Here is a 27,206-nt window from a genome sequence, read left to right as displayed (position 1 = left end):
TGAGAACAATTTTGCTCCCAAATGAGCCCTAAGTTGGGTCACGCTTATGATAGGTATTCTTTTTTTTTTTTTTTTAAATTTATTTGTGATATTTTATTTTATTTTGTTTTTTTGATAATTTTTTTTTTTTATATCATTTAGTATAAAAAGGGTATCTTACAATGTATTGTTAATTTGAGATAAAATTTAGCGATAGTTTTCAAAAACTATACAAAAAAAAAAAAAAAAAAAAAAGAAGAAGAAGAAGAGAAGATTAGATGATAGTTTAAATACAAGATAAGTGCTATAACCACAAATAAATCGTAAACGTATTATTGACATATTTTGATATGGTTTGATATAATATGTTAAATTTAATTTATAATAAAAGTAGTTTTACAATCTAATATACCATATTAAGTTATGTTAATTTATGGATTTATATGCATTTTTTTTAGTTTTTTTAGACAAGTCTTTTTTTTTTTTGTTGGCTTTTTAGACAAGTCTTATATGGTTTGAGAAAATTATTTTGATTATTTTATTTTAGCTTTTGTCAAAAAAAAAAAAAAAAACCCAATACTAAATGAGTAGATTATTTATTTTTAGAGTTTTAAAAAAAATTAGATTGGAACGATATATTTAAAAAAAAAAATTATACTTATTATTATTTTCTTTTATTATCATTATAATATATTTATTTTTATTTTTATTTTATTTTTCTATTAAATATGTGATATAAGGATAATGAATATCTAATTTTAAAAGTCTTTTAAACCAATCGTACTCTCCACGGTGGAAGAGTGAAAAGCCTTGCGTTTACGAAATTTGGGCCGTTGGGGAAAACGACGACGATTCATTATTATATATATATATATATGTATGTAAATATATAAAATAAATAATGAAAATGAAGCGCATATAAAATTTGTTGTACTGTGCAGTTGGCAATGCAGTTTTGCACGAATCAGAAAAGCGTCTCATTTTTTTAGCTTTCCCCGCTCTTCCTCTTCTCCTCGCGGAGGAGAGAGAGAGAGAGAGCAGAGTAGAGCTTTCGTGTTGAACCAAAAGCAAATTCTCTCTCTGTGCCTAGGGTTTCCGCTCACACCATTGCCACGCTTCCTCGCTTCTCCCTCGCCTCCGGTTCTACCGACATCAGGCGGAGATCGACGTCTTCTCGCGGATTGATTCGAATTCTCCGAATACTCCAGCTTATTTATGTAATCTGGGGCTTTTTTTTATAGGTCTTTCGTGGATAGAATCTTTGCACAGATTGAGGTGAGATTCTTGTATTTATTTTGGTGTTTGTTTTTTAAATTCTGATTAATTATGATAGGTACATTATCTTAAGTACATATAATATGATTCTTTTAGTAGGCTAGGTTCTACGAGTCTATTTCGTTTGGCATTTTATAAAAGATTTGGGTTTTTCGTCTCTCTCGGTTGTTATAATGGTTTAGCGTGCCAAAGAATTCGTCTGAATTGCATGTGCAGTTTTGTTTCTTATTAGATTATACAGTCAATTTCGGTGTCGTGGGCTTTCCAACGGTTGATCTTCCTTGCATTTTTTAAATGTGTTTTGTTCTTACAATGTACAGTTTAAGTCAACAACTCTTGTTTTTTTAGACAAAAAAATTAATATTTTTCACATAATCAGGATGAATTTTATTAAGAGGATCTGTTATGAACCTGCTGGGTAACTCCAGTAAAAATGGAACAATAAAGTGGAAATGGATGAACCTGCGGGTAGTGTTGCGTGCATGCATATGTGATATTTATTGTTTTGCTAGATGTGGGCTTTGCCTATTATTATGAATAAAACTTCTTGTTTACCGATAAAAAAATTGTTTTGCTAGATGTAGTTAATTTGAGATCATAGCGAAGTTATACTGTTGGGATTGGGGCATAGCATTACTCTGGATTTAATATTGGGCCCTTCTTGCTGCAAGGGGTAGCACAATTGGCTGGCACCATGCATCATAAAGTGGGGTTATTGGTTGGAATCTTCCCCTGCCCATCCCCATGTGCCCAATATCACTCAATAAAGTTACAAACCATATATAGTGACTTTTCTAATTCTAGTGTAGAGATACGGATTACTTCTCTCAATGGTATGCTCTCTCGGAAGTGGGAGGATGGCAGCCATGGAAAGGCTTCTTGTGGCTGGGAGCTTCTCACAAACCATGGCAGGTACAATTAGTATGAGGTTCATAGTTATATTGTCTTACTATAGTCTCACCTATTAGGCCGCCGTGTAAAAGATGGTATAGTACTAACAAACATATTAAGTCTCGTGTATATGAATTTTCACCTGACTCTCTCCATCCATGGGCAGGTGTGTGTGTTTATACACTTGGGGGAATATGAAGTAAGCATGTTTGAAATTTTACATGTAAGAAGTGTGGGTTAAGATGAATGCTTCCAATAGTATTAAATCATCTAGTTTATTTTCAAGTTAACCAGATTAAACTCAATTTATATATACTACTTAGTTGGAGGGAAAGTTTCAGTGACCAAGGTTTAGCTATGCAAGCTACAACTGATTCAAGTGGTTGTGCTTTATTTGCTATGTAATGTTGCATGAATCTAGGTATATATACTTCAAACCTCAATTATTATAACCATTGTCCTCCTATGGGGTTGGCAGATGAAGTTGGGCACCGGAAATTATCTGCTCAATACATATGTAGAGAACTATGCGAGGCAGACGAAGCAAATTTACTTGATGAAGAAGGTATATTTTTTGCAACTTTCTTTCTTCAACAGCTATTTCCAGCTTTATTCATTTGTTAGTTTAATGACTATCTTCCTTTTACACGAAAGTCATATAGCATGGCAGTGTTTAGTATAAAAGGTGATTTTAGAGTGTTTTGTGGCATATCTTCTAATTTACCAGTCGGTGTTGCAAAGAAATATCTCATATACCACTGTAGCATCATGGGGATTCTGTCTAAAGAGCAGTGGATATATAGTCCTTCAGGAAATAATTTTTTTTGCTAAGTGTAAGTATATTAATAAAAGAATAGGCAAAAGCCATGTTCAGTACAAAGAATGTCCTAGCTAAGTAGGAACATTAGAAACAAGGAAAGCGTGAAAATCTTGGCCATTAAAGATAACGGCAGTGGCCCAAGTACAAAGAGTTCTATAAAAGAAAGCAATTAGTTCCTGCATTGATCTTTCTTTGTCTTCAAACGTCCGTTCATTACGCTCTTGCCATAAACACCACATGACACAAATAGGCAACATCTTCCATACAGCCTTGATCTGTTGGTTACCTCTTAGATTTGTCCAACTAGCCAACATCTCCACTACAGACTCGGGCATAACCCACCCCAAACCCAGTCTTCTAAAGACTTCATTCCAAATCCCTCGAGCTATATCACAATGTAGTAGAAGATGGTCCACAGATTCACCCTCGTTCCTGCACATGCAGCACCAATCTGCGATGATCACCCCTCGTCTTCTCAAATTATCCGTTGTGAGGATCTTACCCAAAGAAGCGGTCCACACAAAAAACCCTGCTTTGAGGGGCGCCTTGTGTCTCCAAATCCTTTTCCAAGGGAACTGAGTTGGAGGTTCTTGTAACAAAGATTTATAATATGAGCGAACCGAAAATAAACCTTTTCCCGAATGTATCCACCACAACCTATCAGCTTGATGGTTACTCCGTTTGAGTGAATATAAGACGCTGAAAAGGGCTGCATAACTGTCAACTTCCCAATCATGTGCTGCCCGACTAAAATTAATGTTCCATTGAATTTGTTCCCCCACTATCACCATAACTTACGCCACAGAGACATCATTGTCACTTGCCACCCTAAAAAGAACAGGAAATAGATCCTTTAAAGCCCCATTACCACTCCAAGTATCATACCAAAATTTGATCCTAGTCCCATCTCCAAGACAAAGTCTTGTGTGCCTGGCAAAGACCCCCCAACCTCTTCTTATATGTTTCCACAAAGCCACACCATATGCCCCACTCACTTCATTGGTACACCATCCCCCCCATAAATCTCCATATTTACTCTCAATCACCAGTTTCCATAAAGCCTCAGGTTCTTTATGGTATCTCCACAACCATTTCCCAAGTAGCGCTCAATTAAAGATTCTCAAATTTCTAATCCCCAAGCCACCAGAAGAGATAGGTCTGCATACTTTTTCCCACCTAACTAGGTGGAATTTAAACTCTTCACCCAATCCTCCCCACAGGAAATCTCGTTGTAGTTTCTCAATGCGAACTGCCACACTTGCAGGGATAGGGAACAAGGACAAAAAATAGGTCGGTAAGTTAGATAACGTACTCTTTACCAAGGTAATCCTACCACCTTTTGACAAATACATTCTCTTCCATCCTGCTAATCGACGCTCTACTTTCTCAATCACTATATCCCATATAGAAGCTGCTCGTGAGGCGGCCCCCAATGGAAGACCAAGGTATGTCATAGGGAGTGAAGCAATCTTACACCCCAGAGTATTAGCCAACTGTCTTAGACGTTGCACACTTTCAATAGGCACTATCTCTGATTTATCCAAGTTCACTTTCAACCCTGAAACTGCTTCAAAACAAAGAAGAAGGGCCTTTAAAACACGGATCCGATTGTTATCTGCCTCACAGAAAATTAGAGTATCATCTGCAAACAATAAATGCGAAATATTAATAAATCCCCCACCCGGGGATCTTATTGAAAAACCATTCACACGCCCATTTGCAACTAGGGCTGAGGTCATTCTGCTCAAAGCCTCCATTACAATAACAAATAGTAATGGTGATAGCGGATCTCCTTGTCTAGGCCTCGTGTGCTATTAAAAAAACCTGTTGGAATTCCATTTATCAGAACTGAAAATTTTGCCGTAGATATACACCAACGGATCCATGATCTCCATCTTTCCCCAAAACCACACCTCCTTAGGAGATCTAGCAAAAATTCCCAATTAACATGGTCATAAGCTATTTCCATGTCTAGTTTGCATATAACCCCAGTACTACCAGTTTTCAGTCTGTTGTCCAGACATTCATTTGCAATAAGGACTGCATCTAGGATCTGTCTATCCTTTACAAAAGCATTTTGAGGCTTTGAGATTATCTTTCCCACTACCTCACTAAGGCGATTCACAAATACCTTAGAGAGGATCTTGTAAACCCCATTTAATAAGCTAATGGGTCGGAACTCCCTGATTTCTTCAGCCCCAACCCTCTTCGGTATCAAAGCAAGAAAAGTGGCGTTAAGGCTTTTCTCGAACTGTCCAGTCGAATGAAACTCCTGGAACACCTTCATGAGATCATCCTTTACTACCTCCCAGCAAGTTTGAAAAAAACCCATAGAAAACCCGTTAGGACCCGGAGCCTTGTTTTTGGCCATCTTCCTCACCACTTCAAAAACATCAACCTCCTCAAACGGCCTCTCCAAGCGAATACCATCCATAGGCCCAATAGAGTCGAAAGCTAACCCATCAGGCTTCGGTCGCCAACCCTCCTGCTCAGTAAGTAGTTGTTCAAAGAACCCAACTACATGATCATTAATTCTCTGCTCATCCTTACAATCTGCCCTATCTATCTTCAGCATCTCAATATTATTAGATCTTCTATGAGAATTGGCCATCCTATGAAAAAACTTAGTACATCTATCTCCTTCCTTCAACCATAACGCTCTTGACTTTTGCCGCCACGATATCTCTTTTAAAAGAATGATCCTCTCAAGATCTGCAACCAGCTCTAGTTTTTTAGTTATTTCCTCCTGTGATAAGGACCTGGACTCTTGTATCCTTTCCATTTTAGCAATCTCCCTTGTCTTGGTTTTCTTTTGTTCCCCAATGTCCCTAAAAGATAGACTATTCCACAATTTTAAATCTTGTTTCAAAGCTTTCAATTTACCCCCCAACATAAAACTTGGGGTGCCCCGAAAATGATAAGATGACCACCACTGATTGACCCTATCAACAAAACCTTTCGTTTCTAGCCACATGTTTTCAAACTTAAAATACCGACGTCTTCTTTGAATCCCACCAGAATCCAGCATTATTGGCCAATGATCCGAACATAACCTAGGCAATCTTTTTTGCCAAACCTCAGGGAAGTGACTTTCCCACTCAGGGGAAATTAAGAATCTATCTAGTCGAGACCATGTCTGATTATTGGCCCACGTACATAAACCCCCCGCCATAGGTAGATCCACTAAATTCAACTCAAAAATACATTCCGAAAAATCAGACATAGCTGGGCGCAATCTTCTATTACCGAAGCTCTCACTAGAGAATCTTGTAACATTGAAATCTCCACCAATACACCATGGAAGATCCCACCAACTGTATACACTGGCTAGTTCATCCCACAAAAGTCTACGATCATTGTCTGAATTTGGACCATAAACCCCTGCCAATGCCCACAAAAAACCATCCGAGACGCTCTTAAACGAGCATGCTACCGAAAATAACCCAATAAACTCCTCATTTTTCTCCACCACCCTTTGATCCCACATCACCAAAACACCTCCTGAGGCCCCATTAGCTGCCAAGTATACCCACTCCACGTGTGTGCAGCTCCATAAACTTCTTAGAATTCTTGTGGTGATAACTTTCAACTTCATCTCCTGTAAGCAAACAATGTTCGCCTTCCACCCTCGCAACAAGTTTCTTACTTGAAGCCGCTTACTCGGCACATTTAGACCGCGGACATTCCATGAAACTATTTTTGGTTTCATTTGGGGCCAGCCCCTTTCCTTTAGTCCTTTCCCTGCTAGAGCTACCTTCAGAGTTCATTGACCAAGTCAACCTCCTGAGCTCATGCTGTTTCTTAGATCTAATTTTCTTTTGTTGTTGATGACTTGCTTCGATGGCTGTTAGTAATGCCATGAACTGCTCCTCGTAACCTTCACACTTCAAACCCACCATTTCCTGAATATCTTTTACTGTGTTAAATACCCAATCTGAAGCACTCGTTTGATTTGGATACAAACACTTCAATGGGATAGGATTTTGCATTTGAAATTCCGGTAGTTCCTCCATATGCTCTTCTCCTAATACCAAACCCACTTCCCCAATAGAGTTGTTTGACACCTGAATAAGCCTCTGGGAATTCTCCTCATCAGAAAGGAATAAGTCTTCACTGGCCGAGTCCCCTGTTTCACTGTCCTCCATAATAACGACTTCGTTAAAAGGCTCAGGGACGCTCGCCACCTCCCCCACACACCGTCGGCAGTTTCTGTGCACTCCCCGGAGGAGGAAGTGCACTCGGTGGTGGTGGAAGGTCCACTTCTGGGACTGTCGCGATCTGCTTCGTCGCTTGCGTGTGAGTTCCACCCTCCTGATGAACCACCACCTTCGTCGGCGACTTCTAAGGTCGTCGCGACGAAGATTCCGGCAAGTCCACCGCCTGATTGTGTCGCCGCGACATCTCCCTCGGTGGCGGCTACCTTTCTCCCTTCGCAAAGACTGCCCTAGGCCTCCACATGTTACGGGCCCTAGGATTGGGCCTCCATCTTTGTCCATGAGGGTCACGGGCCTGTCTATGACTTGGCCTATACTGGTCCATTCGATAAGACGAGCCCTTAGTCTGCCTCTCCGCCTTTCCTCCCTTAAACGCCTCGTTTCATCTAACACCAAACCATCCCCGACAATACTCAACAACTTAGCCACTCCCCTCTGCAAATTCCCCAACTGCCACTGCACATCCCTCACCATGCAGTGTACCTCCCGCACGTCTCTTTCACACTCTCTTTCCCGAAAGAAGCCTTGAGGCACTCGAGGCTCTTCACCATCGTGTTCTCCCCTGCTGGCTCCATATCTTGAAGCAACGAAGGTCGCCGTCGGCGTTAATGCTTCTTTATAGGATTTTGAATGAGTCACCTCCCCCCACTGCCTCCTCTGAACATCATCTCCTGACCCAGCTCTCTTTCTAACCACCTGGGTAACCTCCCTCAGCACCTCCCTCATTCTTCTCTATCCCCTTCCCCCCTCTCCTTCAGGAATAAAGATAAAGCTACGGCGGCCCCCTTCAGCATACACCGCAACCTCCAAGAATTTGCCACGTTTATTGGAGCCTCTCTGCGCAATGAAACTCCGGTAACCCTCCCTTATTGACGAGTAGTAATCCTTTCTAACACCCATCTCACTCTCCTCCAAAACTCTCTCCAGCCACTGCGCAGTGCTCAATCCCATCAATAACTCCTGCTTAAACATCCTACCACTCTCAGTGATACGTACCAGACCTCCTTCTCTCACGACGGAGAAAATCTTTGATTCAATGACAAGCTCCCAAGAGCTTCCCATTCTAGCCATCGACGACGGAGTTAATAAAAACTAACCACCATCCTCAACGGCAACCACCACAGAATTATTTAATTGCAATAACAGTTCAAGACGCATGAGTAAGCCAAATAAAAATGAAAACCAGTATAAGAAACCAAAAAAAATATATGTAACCTCGACCTTCATACACCCAAGACATAAATCTTCGGGGCCACTTTTTCTTTCAAATAATGAAACTGGTATATAGAGGCAACCCTGATACATGTAAGAAGCATCACATCAGTTATGGCTAAAGGTAGGTGGAATTGCCTTTGGAGAGCTACCAGATATAAACAAAAGAGAAAGGATGCAAATTTTATGGATATGGGCCAAGTTAGATACGATGTGATCTTTAGATGGAGCATTAAACTGCTGGTTTCAGAATGCCTAAACCTGATGACTTAAACTTTTTGAGGGATGGTTTTCCCTTTTTGTTGTCCATGTATTGGTAAAAGTTTCAGCTGGCTTCCACTGGCGGAACTTGAGGTTAAGGATATTACTAGTAAGACTTGAGTGGGAAAAGTTTTCCTTGTCACATTAAGGGTATTGAAGTAAAGTTCCCTTAGCAAAATATCGGAATCTTTAATGACATCCTATGCTTTAGAGTTATGCTACAAGCACGGGACAATTTATGGACCATTCATGGAAATAGGCAAACTTTTCCACTGTTCACATGAACTGTGAAAATTTTGCCTGCGTCTGTGAATGGCCCACAAATTGTCCCATTCGCCTATCATTTCTGTTCACTTTATTACCTATCATTTTTCTCTATATGACCAAATAGGTGGCAAAGTTTGAGCGCCTCTGTAGCTTTGGCTTTCCTGAAGTATATTAAGCGAACTATGTGTACATTCCTTCTCCCAGGTGGTTGGTAGTTTTTTGGAAACATTGCTTAGGGAGTATTCTACTAACATCTATGTATTTGTTATTTGACATGCATTGACCTGAGGTGTTTTCTAATTTAAAAGTGTCCATGTAACATGAAAATATGCAGTCAGTGATTTTTAGATGTTTCTTGAGAATATATCATGCATATATGGGTTCAAAGTGACGGATTAATGAAGTTTTATTTGATAAGTAGTTAATGAAATTTTATAACTTATTAAAAAGAAGACCTTGTGGGCAAAGTTTGTTTATGCTATGCTTACATAATAGGATATGTAAGAGTCTTGCAAAGCTGCTTTACTTCAGCTCATGTCAACAGTGTGACATATCTTTGCACTTTCCAGTTTGTTGGTTTAACTTCCAAGTGTTTGTGATTTCCTTACGCAGATATGCATGTCTTTGGTTTGAAGCCTATGGCTGAGCCTTTGCAATTGGTAAGGTTCGGCATCACTATAAATTATTTCATACTAGAAATTGTTTCTTTGTGACATGGTGGTATAGATGCTAGCCTGCTAGAGATCTTCTTTTCTAAATAATTGGTAGTTCTTTAACTTTTCCTTGTTCTATATTTCTCCCACAAGGCTCTACAAGTGTTTTTCACCCCCGTCTTTTTGTTCCCCAAAGTTGGTTTAGGGTGATGTTTGAAAAATTTAAAGGAGAATCTCCTTTAAATTTGACTTCAATATGGATATTTTGCATGTAAAAGGATGGGAAATGCTTGCAAGATATGTAATTTGATCCTATGGAAGTGTGCCATAATTGATGCTAGTCCATTGATTCTTTCCTCACATGTAACATACAATTTCTGGCACATTTGCTGCTATATGTTGCCATGATTCAGTAAGCTTCTAAATGGGAATTTCTAGAAGAGACTATTGACAACCTGGATACCATATGAACCCTCTTTGTAAAGAAGTTTGCATGCAGCTGTGATTAGTTGGAGTCAACAGTTATTTTCATAACCTTTGTTCTTTTTTATGCTATTAATATGGGATGTACTTTGATAGAAGAAGCAAATAGAGTGAAGGATGCCAGTGTGTGTAGCAGTAATTCTACCTAGGGTATCACTCAGATCTTTGTAACACATCTCTAGGATGTACATTTTTTGCTTTTTAGAGGCCTAGTAAGATCTCTTTTAAAAGCATTTTCACTAAATTTATGTTATTTGTTCAAAAAACTGTAGCTCTTTGCCCTTGCTTCTAGAATATTTTGGGAAAAAAAGATGACCGTGTGATTATCTAATTTACCTACCTATTATTATTATTATTATTTTTATCTCTTTTCCCTATCCTAGCAAGTGTGGCAGTTTGAATTGAGAAACTTCAAAGTGACTTCTTGTGGAGTGGTGTGGGGGAGGAGTTCAAATTCCACCTCGTCAAGTGGGAGAAGGTGTGTCGCCCTATCTCCAATGGTGGATTGGGTATTAGAAATATGATAATTTTTAATCGGGCGCTACTTGGCAAATGGTTGTGGAGATACCATAAGGAACCAGAAGCCCTATGGAAGCTGGTGGTTGAGAGCAAATATGGAGGATTATGGGGAGCATGCTGTACTAAAGAAGTTACAGGTGTTTACGGATTGGAGTTGTGGAAACATATAAGAAGAGGATGGGATGTATTTACTAGACACTAGATTTATTGTGGGTGAGGGGTCTAGGATTAAATTCTGGAGTGATATCTGGTGTGGTAACAGTCCTCTACAAGATGTATTTCCTTCACTTATCCGGTTTGCAAGTGCCAAAGATGCCTCAATGGCTGAAGTCATGGTGATAGTGGGGGAGCAAATCCAGTGGAATATCAATTTTAGTCGAGTGGCACAAGACTGGGAAATGAGCAGTTTTGAAGAATTTTTCAACCTCTTATACTCTTTAAAACTGAGCAACCAGCAAGAAGATATGTTGTGGTGGACACAAGCAGGTAAAGGCGCTTTCTTGGTTTGCTCTTACTACAAGTCCCTTACACGAGCCCAATATTCAGTTTCCATGGAGAAGGCTATGGAGACATAAGGCACTGCCCAAAGCAGCCTTCTTCGTGTGGACAACTTCATTAGGCCTCACAATTGACAATTTGAGGAAACGGAGGGTGATGATCGCATATTGGTGTTGTATGTGTAGGAAAGGGGGTGAGTCAATGGACCATCTTCTTTCACATTGTGAGACAACTAGGGTGTTATGGAATGAAGTGTTTAGTGGACTAGACTTGGCTTGGGTTATGCTCGAGACAGTGATAGTAGTTCTGGCCAGCTGGACAAATCTAAGAGGCATTCAACAGATTAAAGTTGTGTGGCAGATGGTCCCCATATGCGTCATGTGGTGTTTGGGGCAGGAGCACAATGAACGGACTTTTGAAGACAAGGAGAGATCGCTAGAGGAACTAAAAGCTTTTTTTAGTAGAACTCTATGTATTTGGGCCATTGCTATTGATTTTAATGGCATGGATCTACATGATTTTCTTGTCTCTATTGCACCTACTTAGATAGGGCATACTTGTTGTATTTGTACTATTTGTTGATTACTAATACTTATTCACTTATCAAAAAAAAAAAAAAAAGACGACTGTGTGATTTTGTGAAAAGAGAGGGGACCCTATCTCCCCTCTACCTTTTGTTGTGTTAATGGATTCAATGAGTAGATTGCTCTTGTCAGGTTTCTCAATGGTCTCTAGAAATAATGAGGAGCTTATTTTGTCACACCCATTATTTGTTGATCTACTCATATTTTGTGAGGCTTTCCAGAAACATATAATTCATTTCGTTGTTTATTCCCATGTTTCAAAGCTGTCTCAGGATTGAAAATAAACTTGGCAAAGTTAGAATCAGTGAGGTTGGGGTGGTGGAGCAAAATGGTGGTTTGGCACGCATCCTTGGCTGTTGGGTGTCATCTTTACACATGAAGTATCTAGATCTTCTGTTGGGGGTGCTATTCACAGCAAAATCCATTTGTGTTAACATTATGGAAAAGACGGAACACCACTTAGATGGGTGGAAGCAGCTATACTTGTCTAAATGCAGGTGTGGTGCTTTGATCAAAAGTTCTCTGATCTACCAACCTATTTGTTATCTCTACCTCTATCCTTGTTGGTGGAGCCCAACATCTCAAAAGGCTTTAAAGGGACTTCTTGTGGGGAGGCATTGGCAATGAGTTCAAGTTGCACCTAGTTAAGTGGTCAAAGACTTGTATCCTATCTCTTCTAGTGGCATTGGCATTAGAAACTTGTTCTTTTTTTTTCCCAACATATCTCTTTTTTTGAGGGAATGATTATGGCAGTATGCCATTGAGAAGGAAGTTTTATGGTGGTCGTTGGTTAAAGCCAATATGGTAGCCTGTGGGGAGGTTGGTATTTAAATGAGGTTAGTGAACCTTTTGGAGTTGGGTTGTAGAAAAACATTAGGAGAGGGTGGGGGATTTCTCTTGTTTTATTAGATTTGAGGTGGGTGACAAATCTAAAAGTGGATGTTGGTACAAAGTCTTTTTTTTTTTTTTTTTTTTAAATTTTTTTTATGAAGGGGGATCCATTCCACGGCAGAGCCCTTAGGACTCACCAATGGAACCTAAACCCCCAAGGAGACTAGCACATCAACCCACCACCATGGCCTCCCACTTAAATCGCAGTTTGATCCCAGGGGGAATCGAACCTATGACATGGGGCACATGCACACAAGTTCGCCTTACCACTTGGGCTACCCACGGGTGGGTTGGTACAAAGTCTTCTTAAGGAGGCTTCAGTTGCAGAACACATGCAAATCTCAGATAATATACCCTAATGGAATGTTTCTTTTATTGTATCAGCTCATGATTGAGATTTACCACTTTTCTCTTTGTTCTTTGCCCAATTGTAATGAGATCCACCTATCGCCAAAGCCACACCTCCCTAGCAAATATAATAGAAACTCCCAATTCACATGATAATAAGTCTTTTCCATGTCAAGCTTGCAAAAGATGCCTGGAACTCCCTCCCGCATTCTGTGATCCAAGCACTCATTTGCAATAAGAACCGAGTCAAGGATTTGTCTCTCATGAATAAATGCATTTTGAGGCTTGGAAATAATTTGTTCTAACACTGGACTTAATTGACTAGCAAGAACCTTCGAGATGATCTTGTATACCCCACTCACCAGGCTTATAGGACGAAAATCCTCAATTGTTGTAGCCCCATGTTTCTTTGGAATGAGAGCAATGAACGTCGCATTAAGGCATTTTTCAAACTTTTTAAAAGAGTGAAATTCATGGAAAACCTGCAACATATCCCCTTTCACAATGTCCCAACATTTTTGAAAGAATCCCATCGAAAAACCATCCGGACCCGGCGCTTTTTCCTTGGACATACTGATAATGACCTTATAAATTTCATCTTCGTCAAAAGGTCTCTCCACTGCCCGCTTCTCGGTACTAGTCAATGACACTCCTACTGTTTTTTTTTTTTTTTACAGTTCTCGTGGTTTGAGGCAAGGAGATCTCATATCTCCTCTTCTGTTTGTTAGAGTTATGGAGGCACTTGGTCAGATAGTGAAGGTCGCAGTTGGAGGAGGGTTCCTATCTAGGTTCCAGGTGGGCAATGACACTAATGACTCTATTATGATCTCACATCTTCTATTTGCAGATGATACATTACATTTTTGTGAAGCGAACCATAGTCAGATTCAATCGCTTCGAGCACTACTCTTATGTTTTGAAGCAGTGTCGGGGCTTAAGGTGAATCTTGGTAAGTTTGAGATGGTTGTGTTGGGCGTGGTGCCCAACATCAATAGCTTAGCAAGCCTTTTGGATTGTAAGGTGTCTTTGTTGCCTATGAAATATTTGGGCCTTCCGTTGGGTGCAAAGTTTAGTAGTAATACCTGCACATCCGCCACTAAAGCATCCCTATTGGTAGCAATACAATAGAGGGCTGGGAAAACTCTATCTAGAGCGCAATCTCCGCACCACACATCCTGCCAAAACCTGATTCTAGTACCCTCTTCGGGCACAAAACGTATATGTTTTTAAAAGCATGGCCATCCCTTCCTTATAAATTTCCATAATCTCCCCCCCCCCCCCCCCCCCCCCCCCCCCCCCCCCCCCCCCCCCAAAAGCACTTCCTTGTCCAGCATCAATAATCTCCTTCCACAATAACTCCCCCTCCAAGTGGTATCTCTGTAACCATTTCCCCAATAAAGTTGTATTGAATGTTCTCAAATTGCATACTCCCAAGCCCCCATTCGAGACTAGGGAGCATACGGTAGGCCAATTAACCAGATGGTATTTCTTTTCCTCCCCCATAAGAACGCCCGGAAGAATTTCTCAATCCTATTCGCTACCCCTGCCGACAAAGGAAACAAAGATAAGAAATAGGTGGGGAGATTAGTTAGGGTACTCTTTATTAAAGTGAGACGACCCCTTCCAATACATACACCCTTTTCCAACCTGCCAACCTCTTCTCTACCTTCTCCACTATCCCATCCCAAATAGCTCTAGCCTTAAACTTTGCACCTAACGAAAGGTCCAAATATTTCATAGGCAACAAAGACACCTTACAATCCAGAAGGCTTGCTAAGCTATTGATGTTGGGCACCACGCCCACCGCAACCATCTTAGACTTACCAAAATTCACCTTAAGCCCCGACACTGCTTCAAAACATGATAACAATGCTCAAAGTGATTGAATCTGACTATGGTTCGCTTCACAAAAAAGTAATGTATTATCTGCAAATAGAAGATGCGAGATGATAATAGTCATTAGTGCCATTACTCACCTGGAACCCAGATAGGAACCCTCCTCCAACTGCGGCCTTCACCATCTGGTCAAGTGCCTCCATAACTATAACAAACAGAAGAGGAGATAAGGGATCTCCTTGCCCCAAACCACGAGAACTGTAAAAAAAACCAGCAGGAGTGCTGTTGAGTAGTGCCGAGAAGCGGGCAGTGGAGACACAAATTAGGCATAGCCTGTGTACATAGGAAATATACAAAAGAACACCTAAATACATTCTATGAACGGTAAATTAAAGACAAAAAGTCATGCACATTGTTCCCATTTAGTACAATAGCTGAAAACCAAAGCAGTAAAGTGTGTACAAAAAAATTCTGCAGCTCTGCCATTGTGCACTCATTGTCTTCAAAACATCATTCATTCCTTTCCGACCAAAGACACCACATGATGCACATCATCTTTAAAATTTATCTATTACTTGTCAAAAATAAAAAAATGTATTCTTTTAGGTGGAGAAGTGGCAATGATGATCAATATGTTGGATCCCATCCAAAAGCACTTATCCCTGTCTCGTCATTTCCTTGGAAGTACATTTGGAGAAATAAGGGGCTTTTGAGGGTAGCTTTCTTTGTTTGGAGGGCTGCCTTAGGAAAAACTTTAACAATATAGGATTTGCATAAAAAGGCATATTGTAGTATTGGGGTGGTGTTGGATGTACGAGCAAAATGGTAAGAATGTTGATCATCTTCTTCTACAATGTGAGTTGGCTTGAAGTTTACGAGCATTGATGATCAACACATTTGGGTTGATTGGGTTATGCCCTAGAGGGTGGTGGAGTCGTTGACATGTTGGAATCCTTATGGTGGTGACAACAACTCGGATGTTTGAAGGATGATCTCTTTGTGATTAATGTGGTGCATTTGGCAAAAATGCTATATTCGAACCTTTGAAGACTGTGAGAGGATGGTGTCGGAATTAACAGCCATAGTATTCAACAATCTCTTTGCTTGGATGTCTGCTCACAATAGCTTCCGATTCTCCAGCCTATTAGTCTTTCTCTTCTCCTTGGTAGCTAGGTGTATCTCTTTGCATATTTCTTTTGTACATGGGTTGTGCCTTTCTATGCTTGTAATAAAACATGCATTACTCCTATAAAAGGAAGTGATCTTGTGAAAACATTTTAAAATTTTAAAATTATTGCTGCAATTGATTGAGCAGTCTCTAAATTGCATCTTCTTTTTTGTGTGACGTAGGTATTGTAACTTATCCAGGGCACGATATACTTTCTGTTTGCTTTATACTGAAGGTCACGTAAAAAGAAAGTAGCTTGTTTGGTGCTTTTTTTAAATTTGGAACTGCATGTTACTTCAACTCATTCCAATATGTGTTTGTTTATGATTGTGTTTGTTTATGCGGCAGATTGGCTTTTCTATAAGTTTTCATTCTTAATTTTTTTAACGTGTAAACTTTTCATTCGCTATGTTTATTTGATTTTTTTAAATAAACATGAAGGTATGTTGCAATGCTTGCAAGAAGCCCATCAAGGCCAGTCAATATGCGGCTCATGCAGGTTTGGAGCCCCCTCCCCCCTTCAGAATTGCAGGAGTTTCCATTTTCCGAAAAATAAACTTGTTAAAGATTGAATTTTAGAATGTTGATAAGAAATGAACATTAAAAAAAAATGCAAGTGTCAGGCGGAATACATCTTCAAAGTAAAAACAGCAATTGTCAGCCGGAAAACATCTTCAAAATAAAAAAGGGACAAGTTTCACTTGTACAGGACCTAAGCTTTCACTGGCTTTGCCTCTCATTATCACTGCCATTGTAAGGAGAGTCTCCAGTGATAACAGACTGCAAATAATTGGAGAAACAGGAGAATTTTCTGTTGTCATCTGAGAACCTTGCTTTTGTTAGTTTACCTTCATGTGTTGTTTTCCCAGTAGTCACCAAATGTTAATAGTTGGGATTGTAGCTGTAATTTCTCAGAAGATGCTGTTCTGGTGCTGAAGTGGTTTTCTTCTTTTTTCTGATTTTTTTTCAGAACTCTGTAGGTCACTAAATTCTATAGAAGAAACTATTTTGGAGTTTGATGGCAGTGCTGTGAACAGGAAACTTCCAAAGAAGGAGAGAAAGAAGTTGTTAACTGCTTATTCTAGTATCCTTTACAAAGAGTTATGATGGCCAAGTTTAAATGTTCAGTTTGTTAGTCTTTTGGACTTTCCCTCTTCTGATTTTTTTTTTTTTTTTTTTGTGAACTTTGTTTCGCCTTGAATTGAAGAATATGACAAGTATCTGGAATGAGTTAGTACATATAATCTTTTTTTTTTTTTTGGGAAACATTTTCTGAACGGTTGAATCTTGGGTTTTAGTTTGTATTATGTTGCTGGATGCATTTTTTTGATAATTCTTAAGCTCTCTTAGACCAAGCTACTCCTGTTGGGGGGAAAGATAAGTCTGAATCCGTGGATGCTGATAACTCTGCTGTATCAGAATCCCAGTTGGACAATCAAGCTGGAATAGCTTCCCGTGCAAAAAGTAACTTCATTTGCTCTGATTTGCTTATGTGTGGGTGTGGGTGGGGGTTTGTATGTCTAGCCAGTTACTTTGACAACAGAATATCGAAAAAAGGATCCCACTATTAGCCACCTTTTGGTGGGGGAGGGATGGGGGTATGTTTTCTGTACTGCTCAAAGGAGTTATATTGAGAATTTTATTTTGTTTACAGTCCTGTAGTTTTTACTTTTTATTCTCATTTTCTAGAGGCTATGAGTGTAATAGATACATCTAGTACAAAAGGATCTGTTTCTCAGACTTTTTAACTTGCTACTAATGAACTGAGGTTAAAAGGTTTGAAGAAAAAATCACTCCTTGGGGTAGGGCTGTCAATTTTTGACACGACATATGAATTGGCACGTAAAAATAGGGTTAGGGTTGGGCATCAATGGGTTTGGGTCAACCCAAATGTGACCTGAATAATAATCTAGTTGTGTTGGGTTAACCTGCAGGTTCATGGATTGACCTGATTAGGGAATAAGAATATTATCATTAGGGTTATTCAGGTAACCGTGACTCGATTGACCTGCCACATAATACAAAGATAGAATATGTAGGGAGCTTAGAGAGCGTACTCTTGATTAAAGTGATTCTGCCCCCTTTTGACAAGTATATCCATTTCCAACCTGCCAACGTTCGCTCCATCTTCTCAATTACGTCATCCCAAATAGACTTTGCGTTATAAGCATCCCCAAGGGAAAGACCAAGGTATTTCATGGGCAAAGATGATACCTAACATCCCAAAATTCTCTCCAAGCTTTGAATATGAGCCGGATGGATGACCATTAACATTTGGATTTCCTTCCTTCGGTCGCTATCTAGGCGATAGATGCTAGCTAGAGATAGCTATGTTAGAGCGACTGTCCATCCGAGAAAAGGAACTATAGATAGGGCTGGTTGGATGTGGATTGAGCATTTTGTTGAGTATTGTTTTTGCGCTGGTTAACCTCTATTTGACCGGACAAATGGATGTGCGAATCTTGCTCTACCACCCCTTTCTTTAAAAAACTCTAGTGAATGAGAGGAAGTGCCTCTGGTATTTGAGTTTTTACGAACATTGCCCACCGGGACCAAGTTGGACTTCCCAAGACTCACTTGTAAGCCAGAAACAACTTCAAAGTAAAGTGTCATCTGCAAAAAAGTAAGTGAGAAATGTTAATGTGATACCCATTGATGATGATGAGTGTAGGTGGTGTATGAGATTCCACATTGCTCGGGAAGGAGAGGTTCTTGTTCTTTATAATGGTTCCAATGGTGCTCTAATTGTACTATTGACTAGTCTTTTTGGAGTAGGGCCCAGATGTGGCTTGGGTCTCTCATGAGGCGTTACAGTTAATAGTACTATGATTAGTGCTTTCCACTGGGGATCTTGAGATAAACCTGATTCAAACCACGAGTGACATCCAACATCCTACTAAGAACCTCCAAGATGATGACAAATCAAAATGGAGACAACGGATCCCAATCCTCGAAAACTCTTAAAAAGCCCACTGGAGAACCGTTCACTAGGACTGAGAAACAAGTTGTGGAAACACAATGCTTAATTCATGAACACCATCTATCCCCGAATCCACATCTCTACAGTAACTAGAACAGAAATTCCCAATTTACATGGTCATAGGCCTTCTCCGTATCCGATTTGCATACAATATCCAACACTCTAGATTTAATCCTACTCTCTGAGATTCATTAGCAATGAGTACTAAATCCAATATTTGTAGTCCCCTGACAAAAGTATTTTGGGCTTCGAAATAATTTTCTCCATTTTCGAATTCATTCGATTGGCCAGAATTTTGGATATGATCTTATACACCCAATTGACTAGACTAACGGGGCAATAATCCTTCACATCCATAGACCTTGGGCTCTTGGGAATGAGTGCAATGAAAGTTGCATTAAGGCTCTTCTCAAACTTTCCAAGTGTATAAAACTCTTGGAAGTACCTACAACCCTCGTGAATACTGCTGCAATCCAACAAAATGGGAAATGATCGGAGCATACCCAAGTAGTGTCTTTTTGCAACACTTAGGGAAGTGTGCCTCCTCCCAGGAAGGAGAAACCAAAAATATGTCCAAACGAGACCACACCCGGTTGTTGGACCATGTATACACACCACCAAAAAGAGGTAGATCCAAGGGTCAAGATAAAAAATAAACTTAGAAAACTCCTCAATAGCCAAACTAGTTTGAGACTCCCCCGTTCTCTCACTCGAAAAACAAGTGACATTGAAATCTTCACCAATGCTTCAAGGCATATTTCACAAACAATACAAACCATTAATCTCATCCCTTGAGTCTCCTATTGCTCTCTAAATTTGCCCCATATATACCCTGGAAAGCCCTCTCAAAACTGTCCTCAACATTCTTGAAAGAACAAGCAACCAAATAATCCCCAATACACTCCTCAAGATTTTCCACAACGCTCTTATTCCACTTTACAAGAACTCCACCCGAAGGCAATATAGGCCCATCCCACATACGAACACCCCCACGAACTTCAAATAATGATTCTATTGATGAACTTCAACTTAGTTTCTTGTAATCAAACGATATCCACCTGTCTTTCTTTTACTTGTAAAAAAAACAAATGATATCCACCTTCAAAGATCACAATAAATACGGAAGCGCTTATCAAAGTTATTGAGCCCCCAAACATTCCAAAATAGAATCTTGGGCTTCAAAGGGAAAGATTAATCCCCCTCCCCCTATTCCTACCACGGCATTCACTCCCTTCGCATCATAATTTATAGAGCAAGTGAGTCTCTGCGATTCTCAATCTCTCTTAGATGCTGATTTTGGAAGATGAGAATTTCCCTTCTGATTGTTTGTCAAAGGACAAAAATGTTTGATTAGATGTATTTGTAAAATACAATTATTATTTGCTTTCTGTATAAAAGTTCTATTTGGTTTGGGTCTTGAGTTTAGCTTGCTTCATTGCTTTCCTATTTTCTTTAGGAAATTCAGCCTGTATGAATGTGGCATCTATGATGGATGTTTCAGGAGTTAGTCCCGGAAATAAGGACCACCCAGCTTGTCTAATGCCGCCTCCAGCAAAACGTTCTAAACCGTATGCTTTCTTTGTTCCTATGGTGCCACTTTGCTCTGAATGATGATCTTTGAATATCTTCAAGTACTTGAAAAAAGTTCAATCTGAATCTTGGACATATAGAGTGCATTAGACTACTTATGTGTTTCTTCTTGTCCTCTACTTCATAGATTTCTGCTGGACTCATGCCCAGCCAGATAATAATTGTGGTTGTATGTTGAAGAAACCCTTTTAGTCCAGAAGTCGAAGTAAAGAACTTTTACAGGGGTTCTTAAAGCTAATTACAAAAGAATTATTATTTCTGTTTTAGTATATGGTATATATTAACTACAAGACTTATAAAAAAATATATATGTATATTAACTACAAGCAAATGGGACTCCAAATTAGATACAATGTCTAAGTGAAGAGTGATTTGAAATATGCCACTTCTTAAGGCCAAAAGAAAGAAGAATATGGCAGAATGATGGAGTGAATAGGCATTTTCACTTTGGGCAACTAATTCTCTTTTATCCCCAAAAACTGGCAACTTTAGATTCTTGTGGGGAAGAGGGGTCAGTCTCCTCCTTTATAAATGACACGATTTGCAATATAGGATGAAAGTAACAATCTGGGACCTTTATTCTTGCGATGAGTTGTAGTTCAAATGACATATCTTCCTCCTATCAGAATGGGGGCAAGGGTGAGCTCATGGGTTTAACATCCGTTGGGCACGTGTGCTACTTAAAAATAAAATAATGATAAAAACCCATTCTTTATTTAAGCCAATTCTAAGAACCCTCCTCAAACTTAATTGTGGATTTTCAATATGCAATTCATTTGCTTTATTGTTTTTGTAGGATTGCAGCTGGTTGTCTACTTCTATCAAATGATTCAGAAGCGGTATCTGGTGTCAAAAAAATCACAAGCACTGCAGATGCATTTCCCTGTAAGGCTGAATTTTTATTTGTTGAGGCTATTCTGATTCCGTGGAATTTTCTGAGCAGAATATATCCTAGTCGCATTTAGTGGATGGATAGACAGTCAATGAATGAATCGTCAATCTTGAAGGCATAAGAAACCGTATCTTATGGTTTCTAATAATGTCTTGCATTATTATAGTCTAATGTAAAGTTGTAAAGAATTAGCTTCTGCTTCCAGTCATGATACTAATCCCAAGGGTGGGGGGTATTATCTTCTCAGTTTCTTCACTGGATCGTATTGAAATGTATAAGTTGCGATATTGTGTAGCAAAATTGTCATATTATTTTCTTTTGGGTTGAAGTGGTCATAAAAATTCTTGACGTAATAGTTTTGAAACTTTTCCTTTTTCATTCTCCTTCTCTACTTGACTTCAGAAGTGTTTTCTGGATTCACAGTATTGACAATGAATCTTGTGGCGTAATTCTAATCAGATGCTCCAGTTCCTCTAGCTACAAAAATATACTACTCACAAAGAACTTATCGTCACCGAACAGAACTTACTCATCTTTATTGTGAGGCATCAACCAAGGAACTTTGCAGTGATATGGTGAGTTCAAAGAATTTACGGGAGAACATGATTCCATTGCAAGTTTCAACTCCAAGGGAGTCTTCAGGTGAACCAATGGAGGACACGCTCACCAGGAAGGTTTGCCCCTGTTATTTCTTACTTTTCAAGGCCGCTTGCATCCACCTACGCTGGTTGCGGAGTCGTGGGTTTTTAATAAATCATAGGAGTATATGAAAGAGGCATCATTCAAAATCTTGAGTCTTCATGTATCATTCGAGTCATTGCTTTTTAATTGTTGAAACTTTCATTGCTCTGGTTTTAATTTAATTTAGAACAACTGACTTAATGCTGTCATTATTTTATTCTTTAAAAAGCAGAGACATACATACACCTTGTCTTCTGTGCGAAGCCCTGATCAAATACTTGCACAAAGTTCAGAAGTATGCTTGGGTAAAAGTGGAGGATTCCTCTCAACTAGTGACTTCCCCAATCAGTTTCCTGTGGATAATGTTTTGAGGCCCGAGGCCACTCCTGTTGGATTGAGAAGCAAATATATTTCGAAGCCTTATTCTTTTGCAGGCAATTCAGGTAGTCCAAGTTTTACAACATCTGCATTTATGAAATCTTTTTGTATTGCCTGCTAATGCTGAGTATGAGTTTGAGCAAACAAATTAGAAGGTTTGGGGGAAGCATCGATGCTAATCCTAACTACAACCCAAGCCTAAAAGCTAGTTGAGTGAGGGCCATGTGCTAGTGAATGAATTCACTTCTTTTTGGCAGTAACCGCAACTTCGTCCCTCTTACGACAATACAACACCACTCACTGGAAAATTCCACAAAGCTCGTCCACCTGCATCTTCCTCTTTCCCCATGTTCTCTCTTTTCATATGATTTATGGTGTAAAATACTTTGAAGCTGGGAAATAAGTTGCGGTTGGGTCCTGTCTTTCGTTTTGTAGGAAAACCACTGGGGACCATGCAGCAGCAGCCAAATGGAGGTGTTCCTGTTTTATAGGGGTCCTGGTGGGGATTTTTGCTCGCAAAGTTGTAATTAACCCAATACGTGAGGTTAGGAATTAGAATATTTTTTTGAAATTGGTAAAGGAAATCATTCCAATTGTTTATTCCAGCCTTCTGCATTATACTTGATCTCAGACCTATGTTTATAATCAATGAAAATGAAGGAAATTTTATTTCTATCTTTTGGCCTCATTAAGATTGTAGTAAGAAAGAGGGGTCGCTGTTCGCATTGCTGCTTGTAAGTTCTCTTTTCATTGTATGGATTTCAAGATCCTGCTGGAATTTCCAGTCACTGAAGAACTCATTTGAAATGAGATCTTTTATCGGGTTTTGCTACTTACAAATTAGCATCAACACAATATTTGTTGTGCGATATTTTATAGTTATAAAATTAAAAATATTAATATTTTTCGTCGCTTTGAGATATACTCTAATGATGTGTTAGCTATATCAAAAAGAAAACTTGCAAATACACACACACATTTATATATTTTATATATTTAGATAAACTCTATCCTTGGGAGATACTAATAAAGCCAATGGTTTTTTACGTGACATTAACCATGAATTCGAAAAAGAAATAGACCAGATGAATTAGTAGAAGCATCATCATCATGTACATGCATGCATGCATGTGACTCAAACATTGATCATCAAAGCAAATTCAATTTGGATGGGGTTGCAATATGTCATACCCTTTTCTGTTTTGAAAAGGACTCAACGTGATTAGTTGGTAGGGTAAGTATGTTTTTCTTTTTCTCAACAAAATAGGATGTGGCCTCATCTGATGAGTGAATTATTTATGCTATGATCATATGGTTAAATGTGATTGTGACATGGCAAAGGAAGAGCTTTTGGCAGACACTTGTTACGGCTTTAGCCAAAATGACATTACAAGTAATTCACAACTACCATTGCATATATATATGTATGTGTTCCAAAAAGACCAAAATGGACTTTTAGTTGGATTAACGATGCATTTTTATCTATAGAATACATTGTCTGATAAATTTTACGATTACATGCCATGAGTGAACATCTATCGCGCTTAACAAAAGTGAATGAAAAACGAATAGTTCAATAACTACATATTTGGATACATATGCATAGAAAATATCATACACGAAATTTATAACGTTAAGGAGGTGGTGGTTCGCGAGGTCCGGGTGGACCAAGTGGGGCACCAAAAGGATCAGGAGGCCCAAGCGGTGTAGGTGGACCAAGTGGTGCCAAAGGAGGCCCAGGAGGCGGAGGTGGAGGCGGTCCGGGGGGACCAAGTGGAGGAGGTGGCCCAGCAAGATCGGGAGGAGCTAGTGGGCCAGCCGGAGGCCAAGGTGGACCACCAAAGCAATCTTGTAACAACCAACAACAGCATATAAAGTAGACACTGCGAAACAAAAAAGAAGTGCTAATATTATTCATCTTAAGTTTCATCATTCCCAGCCATACTAGTTTGCATGTCACATTTTAAGCCGCTTTCATCTAAAGGCACTTAAAATATGCCACATCAATTTGTATAGCTTAAAATTATGTATAGGGGCTGGGTACCCATACTTGGCCTACTCGACCCCCTCGCCTGGGACAAGCAAGTTGCACCCCGTATTAAGGGGGCAGATGGGTGAGCACCCGCCCATGCACAAAGGTGGGGGAGGGTGCCGGGCTAGGCCTTGGTTTCGTCCAGGTTTTACTTGTTTGCCCCGCCCATATACATATATATATATATATATATATATAATGTTTTTTTTTAAAAAAAAAAAACCCCTTAATATAAATACGTAATTTTTTTCTTTCCTCTCATTTCACTTTCCCCATCGTCCTCCCTTCCTTTCCTCTTATCTTCTCTCCTCCCCATTCCTTTCACGCCTCAATGGCTATTCATCGTCCTCTCTTTGCTCTCATTTCTAATTTCCTCCTCCTCCTCCTCTAAGCCAGCTTCTCTCTTTGTTGTCATGGGTCATAAGTTATGAGTCACGGCCAAGCCGTAGTCTACAATGATAAGACTACAGCCTGTCGTGTGTCTTTACGACCTAAGACCACGATCGCCGCCATGTATCTATAAATTAAACCCCGGCTATGGCCATGGCCTGTCGATTTGTGCACAAATCTAAAGATTTATGAAGATTTGTGGGATTTGTAATTTTGGTGAGACTTTTTGTTGGATTTGTACAGTTTTTCTTATGTATATGCAATTTTGTTGTTTTTTTTTTTGTGAAAAATGTGTTGTTAGACAGGGTAGCCGGATGGTGCTGGGGTCAATCTGCCTGCCTAGTAGGTGGATGCGGACAGTCACCCCGGCTAGGTGGGGACGGGTTGCTACCGCCTATATAGGACGGGTAGCACCCCTACTTAGAATAATAAAATCCAAGATGAACAATATTGGTAATTGTTATGGTTAAACATATTGGTAATTGTTATGGCTAAAAACCCAATCTACTTGCATTGCTAAACGTGCATGTTGAAAGAAGCTTGAAAACATGGCCTCTCAACTATATTTTCTCGTACGTGTTTGTTTGTTCATAGTTTTCTCTATGACAGAAAGGAGAACAATCAGAGTAACATTGACATAAGCAATCTAGTGCTGCTCGGCCAACTCGGAGAAAAGGTGGGAAACAACGTTAAAAAAAGTCGAAAAGTTCCGTCGAAACATATTCAATTGTTGTTTGCTATTGACATCAGAGTACATATGGAATAGAATTGTGACATACCAAGAAGATATGGTGCTGCATAATCCACTGAACAAGCCCGGCGGTCCAGGCAATGGAGCCGGAGGGCCGGCAGGTCCAGGTCCAGGAGGACCCCCTCCAGGTGGAGGCCCACCTGGACCACCCGGTCCACCAGGACGCGGTGGTCTCATTCAAGTCCTGAAAGTCTAACACCCCAGTACAGCCGCTGCAGTAGAAAACAAAACAAAGTTTTTTAGTGTTTTTGTATGTTAACTTAGGGGACAGCAATGTAGGGAAGCAAGAAACAAAGCATCAGAGGTAAGGAGTTCATGGTGTTTGAGTTTGTAGCTTGGCCTCTCGAAATATACAGAGGCTCTCAAATTAATGCATATTATATTGATAAACTTGAATGATGGTTAGCGCAAGACACGTGCGAGTAATGCGATTCTACAAGGTTCTTGGCTTCCCAATCTGCCTGTCAAACCCAGCCCCTGCTCCCTCTTGCACCTACCCTTCTTTGAGGACTACACTTTCGTAGAGAAGAAGTCAGAAGGATAATAAGGTAAAGAGGCAAAGAAAATTTCCAATGCGATTTTTAAAATTGGCTAAAATTCCCGTCTCTCTTCTTTCAAAATTTCCAATGGGACCGATCGGTTGTTTTGCTACCATTTCTCTACAAGTCTCAAATAGATAAATATCGCGTGAAAGAATTCTATATATCAATTACTGTTCACTCTCACTCCACATTTATAGTTTTTTTTTTTTTTTTTAAAGAATGTGTGGGTGTTTTTCATAGATTATGGGATAATGAATAGTGCTGATGAAAAGAATTTTTTATATCGTGCATACATTTTGTAAAAAAATGGATCACACTTAAAAAGGAGTAGATTTCTTTACACTTTTTGAGGTAAGGTCCACTTTGCAAAACTTATCTATTCGAAACTTGTACAAATCATTTCTCTTTCCGCTGTGGTCAAGTGCTCCGATTTGATAAATTGTACATGAATAACGCTAAATATAGGTTAGAGTGTACAAATTCTACACATTCCTTTTGAAAAAAAGTAATGTTCATTATTTACAAAAAAAAAAAAAAAAAAAATCACTGAGTTAAATTTATCCATTTTTTCAAAAGAATTGCCGAGCTTACACGCCCAGGATTGCCAATATTATTTATCATGTGAATATTTCAGCATCATTCATAGTTAGTTGACACCAAATATTCTAGAAAATTGCGTACCTAAAAATTGTCACCAAATATTTCAGCATCATTGTAAGGACTTTAGCACCCACCATTGTGCTAAGTCGAGTACATATGATGATATAATTGGTATGGTTTCATTGAATGTGTAGCGTTATGCAAATAAATGGACGGGATCGATTGAGGTAAATAAATGAGTAAATCTTGGGTGGGCAATCATGTGATCATTCAAAGTCCAATTTCACCCCTAAAAAGAGAGAGAACAGTTCGAAAAAAGGATTAACTGATATATTTGTTATATGAACAATCTGAAAGCAAGATCGCATTAAGGAATGACAATTAAAAAAAAAAAATTACTTGCACATTGGAAAATATAGTTCAATCTTGACAAGTAACCAAGGTATAAAGAAAAATCAAACACCATTAAAG

The 27,206-nt window shown here is 39.3% G+C and overlaps 2 protein-coding genes across 7 annotated transcripts; one reads left to right on the top strand and one right to left on the bottom strand.

The window, feature by feature from the left end:
• Nucleotides 1–912: 912 nt before the first annotated feature.
• Nucleotides 913–23,095, top strand: LOC121246746. Of its 6 annotated transcripts, none has more exons than XM_041144999.1 (12): nt 913–1,254; nt 2,059–2,166; nt 2,624–2,710; nt 9,532–9,578; nt 16,341–16,398; nt 16,870–16,983; nt 17,250–17,363; nt 20,336–20,447; nt 21,266–21,354; nt 21,821–22,035; nt 22,272–22,485; nt 22,856–23,095. In XM_041144999.1, the coding sequence occupies exons 2-12, from the start codon at nt 2,085–2,087 to the stop codon at nt 22,909–22,911; spliced, it is 1,188 nt and encodes a 395-aa protein (XP_041000933.1). In that variant the 5' UTR covers nt 913–1,254; nt 2,059–2,084; the 3' UTR covers nt 22,912–23,095. The 6 variants fall into 6 exon arrangements, with proteins under 6 accessions (XP_041000933.1, XP_041000935.1, XP_041000936.1 ...); XM_041144997.1 differs by having other exon boundaries at nt 914–1,254; nt 2,066–2,166; XM_041145000.1 differs by having other exon boundaries at nt 914–1,254; nt 22,275–22,485.
• Nucleotides 23,096–23,879: 784 nt separating this feature from the next.
• Nucleotides 23,880–25,770, bottom strand: LOC121246745 (basic proline-rich protein-like). Its single transcript, XM_041144996.1, has 2 exons — nt 25,622–25,770; nt 23,880–24,303 (listed from the first exon to the last, which is right to left on the bottom strand). Exons 1-2 carry the CDS (start codon nt 25,768–25,770, stop codon nt 24,054–24,056), a joined length of 399 nt encoding a protein of 132 aa, XP_041000930.1. The 3' UTR covers nt 23,880–24,053.
• Nucleotides 25,771–27,206: the final 1,436 nt, after the last annotated feature.

Source organism: Juglans microcarpa x Juglans regia, chromosome 1S (assembly GCF_004785595.1).
Source record: "Juglans microcarpa x Juglans regia isolate MS1-56 chromosome 1S, Jm3101_v1.0, whole genome shotgun sequence".
Classification (NCBI taxonomy): domain Eukaryota; kingdom Viridiplantae; phylum Streptophyta; class Magnoliopsida; order Fagales; family Juglandaceae; genus Juglans; species Juglans microcarpa x Juglans regia.
The sequence above is the reverse complement of the archived record's forward strand: the minus strand, read 5'-3'. Positions and strand labels throughout refer to the sequence as shown.